At 44.8% G+C, this 7747-nt stretch overlaps 1 protein-coding gene across 1 annotated transcript in view; it reads right to left on the reverse strand.

Moving 5' to 3' along the window:
- ACTR5 (actin related protein 5) overlaps nt 1–7747 on the reverse strand; it is a 19600-nt gene that overhangs the window by 7087 nt on the left and 4766 nt on the right. Inside the window, exons 4-5 of the mRNA XM_007447706.1 lie at nt 4935–5152; nt 4087–4269 (exon numbers count right to left, since the gene is read on the reverse strand). Coding sequence (XP_007447768.1) covers nt 4087–4269; nt 4935–5152 — 401 coding nt within the window. The remainder of the gene's footprint in view (nt 1–4086; nt 4270–4934; nt 5153–7747) is intronic.

Raw genomic sequence — 7747 nt, forward strand, 5'->3', positions numbered from 1 at the left:
ACTCCCTGTGAGTCTAGGTCCTTCCACAGTTGGGTCCTGGACAGTCCTGCCTGGTGTCCCACAGAGACTCCAGAGATGGGGGGCTCAGAACCCAGCTCATCGTCGCCCTAAGCTCAGTCCCCAGCGCCACCTCCCCCTGCTGCCTTTCAACCCAGCCTCAGTGACCGAAGACAATCTAGACCCGGACTGCTCGGGTCTCTCAGCTGCGCTGCTCCTAGCTGTGCAACCTTGGGCATGTTTCTTTCCTCACCTCATGTCAGTCTCCTTATTCATAAAATGGGAATGAAGACAGTACTTACAGAATTGTGAAAATTAATCAAGATGATACTTGCACAAGCGCCCAGCACAGGGTCTGGCACATGTTCTGTGATCATTAGCAACTGCCACTCCCGAACGATACCAGGATCTTTGGCTCCTACCTTGGAAGTGTGTCCTCCTCCACCTTCCACCCCAACAGCCACTGACAAACTTCAGGCCACTGACAAAAATCAGCTCTCTTCTGGACGACTACACACATTTTAATCCTGTCTTCCCACCTCCAGCCTTGCCTCTCCCTAAAGCCATCATCCTAACTGCCGCCAGTTATTTTCCTAAAACAAAATCTCATCAGATTACTGCCTTGTTCAGCACACACCGAAGGCTCTGTCTGAAGGATACTATCTGGGCGATGGATAAAGACCTTAATAGGTGGCCATGGCCTCCCTTCCAGCTTCATCTCCCACGCTCTCTGTGCCCGATGTGCCCTGCTCCCCACACGTGTGCTTCTTTCCATCTAAAATGTCCTTCCTTCCTCATTTGCTATCTGCTGAAATCAAATAATCTTTCAGGGCCCAGCTCAAACACCGCAATCCTTTCTCAAAACTCCTTCTGTATTCCCACACACATCTACCACCACACTTGATAAGTTTTATTACAGACTGAGTATGGTTCTGTAGCCCTATTTTTTGAGGTACCAAGGAGGACAGGGATTGCATCTTAGTCACCTCTGTACCCCTAGTCCCTGGCAACCCTCAAATTTCTCTAGAATAAAGAGGATTGCAGAATGTCTGGGCTTCAAAAGGCTTCTTCAGCTGTGACAAAACTATTATTATCCACCTTCATATCTAGCTATATTCAACAGCATCTCACCTTAAAAATAAGATAATTTCTAGCTTCACTAAAAATGATAAAAAGATATTTTCCTTATCCCAATTCATATGATTCACAGAGAGGACCAAAGCTGGTAATTTCAATGCCGACAATACGCATCTAAGACAGAACATATTTCTCTAGCATGGCTGGTTTCTCTCCCCCTAGGGTTTGCCAGAGTCTCCACGTGTACTGGGTGGCATGCGGGAACGTAAATATGACTGTTCTCTTGGAAATGAACAGAGCAAGAGTTTGCCAAAGTCCCTCAGAGAAGATGCAGCATGGTTCCCTGGAACAGCCTGGAGCAGCATAAAAACAAGCAAAGGGCAGCTCTGATCTTGGCTCATCAGGCCAGAGCACTTTCTGTGTTTGGCCCATTGTCTTTTCCAACCAACTAGGGTGCTCGAAAGCTGTGCTCCCGCCTCCCATCCCCTTACGCTGCGCTCGTGATGCAAAATCAGCAACTTTTAGTTTAAATACTTCATTAGGAGGTATTTTAAAGTATATTAAAAGTATTTAAAATTTTAAAAGTATATTAAAAGTATTCAAAAGGAAGCCTACTCCTTTACAACATCCTCGTCGAATACCTGCAGAATACCGAGGGCTGGCATGGATTGGTCTGTAGGGAAAAATGGATTTAATTTTTATTTATTTATGTTTTTGGCCGCGCCGCATATCACGTGGGATCTTAGTTCCCCAACCAGGGATCGAACCAATGCCCCTTGCATTGGAAGCGCGGCATCTTAACCACTGGACCGCCAGCGAAGTCCCGAAAAAATGGATTTTAGAAAACACTGGAAGTTAAAAAATGTAGCTGTATTAATCCAGTGCAGCCATTACTGCTTAGATTGCATTTCAATATGAACTGTGGTCTGCATAAATCTGTTCTCTCCATTCTAAAAGAATTATATTGTTGGAAAATATAACAAATACTTTTTGAAAGGTAGAACTGGCTGGCCAGTGTCGTGGCCAAATTTATTCCATGAATGTTACTGTAATCGATCTAATCTCTAACAATCACCCTGACCATTAAAGCTTTGGGGACAGATCGATTCATCAAATTTGTTGTACGTAGGGAAACCTTTTAAAGTACAACATTTCAAAATCACCCCAAGCCCAGAGAAATTTGAATATGTTCCCTTAGAGCACAGAACAAAGCAGGGACTTAATAAGTATCTGCTGAATGAATAAACAGAGTGATTGAATCAGGACATGTAACAAATGCAGAAAAATGAAAAAAGAAAAGGAAAAACTGGTTCCCTGACTGTTTGGGAATCACATCTTCACAGTTGCTTGTTTTTTTCTTTTTAAATCTGAACTCCCCCACGTGCATGTGGCTTAGTGGTCCATCTCTGATATAAAGATGCTGACGTCCTGTGGACATGTTGATAAGCATGACAAAACTGAGTACAGATGAATAAACAACAAAGGCAATATGGATCTGGATCCTAGGAAACAACAGCTCAAATCCGAAACACAGACCTGAAAAGGAGCAAACTAGAAAAGGCACATTAGTTCTCTGGAAGCTGATCTGGGACGCTGTGCGAGAATACGATGGTGGTCAAGGCACGTCTACCCTGGATCTCAGTGATCCAGTACGCTGTGCCGAGGCAGCCTGACTCAGGATCTGCTTCATCAGTCACGGATGCTCATGGCCAGTCCCTGTCCTCACGTGGTCTACAGCCTGTCGGAGAGGTGGGGAAGGTGAGGCTGAGAGCAGGAACTGAGAGTCAGCCTCCAGCTGAGACACAGTCACTGCAAAGCAGGCTGCCTGCCAAGCCAAGGACGGCCCTGAGGTCCCTGGTAAGCACCACACTACACCCAGCAGCAAACTGGAGTTTTCCACAAGACTGTTTCTTTCTAAACGTATAGGTAAAGTTGATTTAAAAACAAAAACCAACAGTTGGACTGGCTAATCTTGCCCCACAAGTGCCATAAGGCAATGAACAAGTTCCCTAGTTCTAGCACTCTAGAGATGACAGATTCAGCAACAATATGTCCACTTATTAACACTTTCATCCAGTTCTAGAGACAGGAGAGCCAACCAGTGGCTTGGGGCCAAGGTGTGACCTGCAGGCAGCCCCTTCACCATGCGGGGCCCAGTGCTATGGTATGAATTACCCAGGATCCTATCTCAGCCCCGCCACCTGCCCTTTTGGCCACATCAACACTAACAGCCCACTGGCAAAGAAACAAAAAGGAGAGAGAAGATCAAAGAGTTAGTGTTTAGTAACTAACAAAAGGCTGATCTTAAATCAACCCACAAATATCTTATTGAGCATGTCTATTAGCGGCTGTAAAACATTCCTAAACTATACACGAAGCATGATCCCTGTCCTTAGGGAGCATGGAGATGGAAAGGAGGTGAATGAAAGAGCAACCATGATATATTTAATAGAAGATCAGAAGGAAGTTAAGGGGGCATATGACTAACTGCCCAGGAACCATCAGAGGGGCAGGTTCAGGTTCAACATGGGCCACACGGTAGGCGTGTGTATGTTCTTCCTACTCTACTCGCACACATCCCCTTCCCGGGGGCCAGAGCTCTACCGGCTGAAACCCCTTGGCTCAGAACTTCAGTTGGTACAAGGTCAGTGCCATCCCTGCCCCCACCCGTGTCCCCGTAGATATCACACACCACTCTGCTCTCTTTCCCCCGAGTCTGGTCACAACCCCTTTGAATGTCAGCCTTCTCCGGACACTCCTCCCACCCTCAGAAAGGGCTGTTCTCTCTACACAAGTGGTCCCCAACCTTTCTGGCACCAGGGACCGGTTTCATGGAAGACAATTTTTCCACGGACGGTAGGGGGATGGTTCCAGTGGTAACGCGAACTACGGGGAGCGGCAGATGAAGCTTCACCCTCTCGTCCACTGCTCACCTCCTGCTCTGCGGCCCGGGGGCTGGGGACCCCTGCTCTACACCACCCCGTGGGACCTCCCTCCCGAGGCCCGCAGTACCTCTGGCTTGCTGTCCACCACGTCCACCTCGAGGCTCACTTCTGCTTGAAGGATCTTCTGCTTTGCCTGCTCCACTGCGGCACTGAGCTTCTGTATGTAGGACTGCAGCTCTTCCGGGGAGTCCATGTTCAGCTCTATCAGGGCCTTGTGAAACTGATCCATCTGGCCATCCTCTAGGAGCTCCTGCAAGCCGAGCAGTCACAATCCATCCTCAAAGATGTGCATTGGGGCAATCACGCACGGGAAGGAGAGATGGAACTTAGAAACTGAACGATGGCGGGAGAGGGCTCCCCGAGCTCCCTGAGCCTGCCCCCCCATGGAACCCCCCCTCCCGCCGCCACCAAAGCTTCGCAAAGAAGCCCTCCTCTCCAGCTATCTCTGGGCTCCCACGCATGACCATCTCAGCACCATCGGAGTAGGCAAAACTCATCTATGGGGACAGACGTCAGAAATGTTAGCTTCTGGGTGAGAAGAGATGGAAAAGTTACTAAGAGGAGGCTGAGGGAGGCTTCTGGGCTGCTGGTAATGCTCTATTTCTTGACTTGGACACATCACGTTTCAATGGTGAAAATTCATTGAGCTGGACACTTAAGATTTGTGCGCTTTGCATCACGTGTGCTACACTTAAACCAAAAGTTAAAAATCAAACAAAGGGGACCACAAGGATAAAATAAATCAACAAGGCCAGGTCCACAGCTCTCAGGTCCTGCTGCTACACCATCCTCTACACGCACGATCTCTACATGGATGACCCCCCCGCAGACCCCTTCTTGACCCCAGGTCAAAAAGATGCATGATGAGTTTTATGGAGCAAGGCTGAGGTCCCGCCCTCGGGGGTACGCTGTCACCTGCACGTAGAGCAGCCGGTCCAGCCGCTCCTGATCCAGCTGCAGCTTCTCCTCCCGCCGCCGCGCGTTGAGCTCCTGCAGCCGCCGCAATTGCTGCTGCCGCCTCTCCTGCTTCTCCTCGGAGGTCAGGGTGCTGCCCAGGAGCTTGCTGGAAAACGGGAGCTGCATCTTGTGGACATTGTTCTCATAGTAATCGGGGCACCGCCATTTCTGCAATTCTTCAACAGAATGATTTTGGAAGTTAGGAAATGGAAACACTATTAGCACTGAAATTAGAAAGTCGGCACCAGGGTTCCAGGTGCGGGTAAGATGGAGGAAGCACACTCCATCCCATCTCTGAAGCCACCCAATCGGCGAAATGCAGCTATAAGACCTGGACACAATGCCAATGCTTGCTCTGAGCGAATTGCTAAATAAAGTTCTTCACACAGAAAGGACACCACCTAGAGCACCAGAAATGAAGGGAAAGCAACAGAAATGATGAAAATCTGATTAAACATAGTAGATTAACCTCCTCTTGAGCTCCTTAAAATACATTGACAATTGGAAGTAAAAACCATGACGTCTGATGGGTTTCCAATGTATGTAGACGACACAGAAGACAAGTCCAACTAAAGGAGGAAGGATAAAGGGGCCTCTGGGGACTTCCCTGGTGTCACAGTGGTTAAGAATCCGCCTGCCAACGCAGGGGACATGGGTTCAAGCCCTGGTCCAGGAAGATCCCACATGCCGCAGAACAACTGAGCCCGTGTGCCACAACTACTGAGCCTGTGCTCTGGAGCCCACGAGCCACAACTACTGAGCTTGCGCACCACAACTACTGAAGCCCGCGCACCTAGAGCCCATGCTCCACAACAGGAGAAGCCATCGCAATGAGAAGCCCGTGCACCACAATGAAGAGTAGCCCCCACTCGCCGCAACTAGAGAAAGCCTGCAAGCAGCAATGAAGACCCAACACAGCCAAAAATAAATAAAATAAATAAATTTTTACAAAAAAGGGGTCTCTGGCATGCTGACACCTCCACGTTCCACTTGAACTGGTAAAACAGAGATTCTAAGAAGACTGTGAAAAGCCTGTTTATTGTTATCTCTAGAGCAACAGCTAAAAAAACCTATACGAGAAATATACAGTGAAAAACACAGTAGACAAATTAAAATGGAATACCAAAAAAAAATTTTCAAATGTCGAAATAACCCAAAGAAGGCAAGAGAGAGCAATAAGAACAACAAAGAGAAGGAATAACAGAAAACAAAAAATCAAATGGTGGACCTAAAACCAAACATAAGAAGAATTAAAATTGGAAATGGTCTTAACATATCGATTAAAAGATAGAGACTGACAGAAGGGATCTTTTTTTTTTAAAAAAAGGACCCAAGTATTAAGAAACTTACTTTGAGCATAATGATACAGGTAGATTAAAAGGCCAGAAAGACACACCAATCAAAAGAAAGTTGGAGTGGCTATGGTAATGTCCAAGCAGGCTTCAAAGCAAAGAAAATTGCAAGGGATAAAAAGGGACACTATATAATGGTCAAAGATCAATTGCCAAGAAGATGTAATAATCCTAAATGTTTACCTAACAAAAGTGCTTCAGACACTTGAAAGCAAAAACTGACAGAACTGAGAGGAGAAATGGGAAAATTCACAATTATCCCTGGAGATTTCAACACCCTTAATAATCAATACGGCTTGATGGAAAATGAAGAGGAGTACAGAAGAACTGAACAACACCCTCAACCAATAGAACCTAAATGGCATCACAGAATACTCCACCCAACAACAGCAGGATACACATACTTTGCAAGTTATATGGAATATTCGCCAAAGCAGATAGTGCCTGGGTCCTAAAACAAATCTTCACAAGTTTAACTGATACCAGACAACATAAGTTCTTTGACCATAATGAAATCAAACTAGAAATCAACCACAGAAAGATAACAAGGAAGCCTCCAAACACTTGGATATAAAATAGTATATTTCTAAATAATCAATGGTTCCAAATAAAAAAGGTTTAGCGAAATTGGAAAATATGTGAACTCAGTAAAAAAAAAAACATAACATACCAAAATCTGTGAAATGTAGATAAAGCACTGCTGAGGGAAATTCAAGCTTTAAATGCCTATATTAAAAAGAAGTTATCATAATCTAAGCTTCTACCTTAAGAAACTAGAAAAAAAGAGCAAAATAAACCTAAAACAAAAAAGAAGACACCAATGCAATCACCTAAATAGTCCTTCTATTAAAGAAACTGAGTTCATTCAGAATAAGAAATCCCCAGGCTCAAATGGTTCTACTGGAGAATTCTATCAAACATTTAAAGAAAAAAATATCATCAATTATTTACACAGACTTTTCCAGAAAGCAGACGAGAACACTTTCTAGCTCATTTAACAAGACCAGCATTGCCATGATACCAAAACAAGACAAAGACAGTACAAGAAAAGTATAGATTAATACTCCTCATGAATATACACAAAAACCTCATAAAATTTACCAAATTGAATCCAGCAATATATTAAAAAATAATATACATGAATAAGTGGGGTTTATCCCCCCAAATCAAGGCTAGTTCAATATTTGAAAAGCAATCATGATACTCTCCTATATGAACAGTCTAAAGCACAAACACCATAGGATCATATCAGATGCAGAAAAAGCATTTCACAAAATTCAAAATCCATTCATGATAAAAATGATCAGCAAAACTAGGCACAGAAAGGAACTTCCTCAATTTGATAAAGGATATCTTTAAAAAACTAGAGGTTAAAATAAAAAAAAACCTAGAGGTAACATCATATAATTAATAGGGAAA

This window comes from Lipotes vexillifer, unplaced genomic scaffold, assembly GCF_000442215.2.
Source record: "Lipotes vexillifer unplaced genomic scaffold, Lipotes_vexillifer_v1.1 scaffold397, whole genome shotgun sequence".
NCBI lineage: Eukaryota > Metazoa > Chordata > Mammalia > Artiodactyla > Lipotidae > Lipotes > Lipotes vexillifer.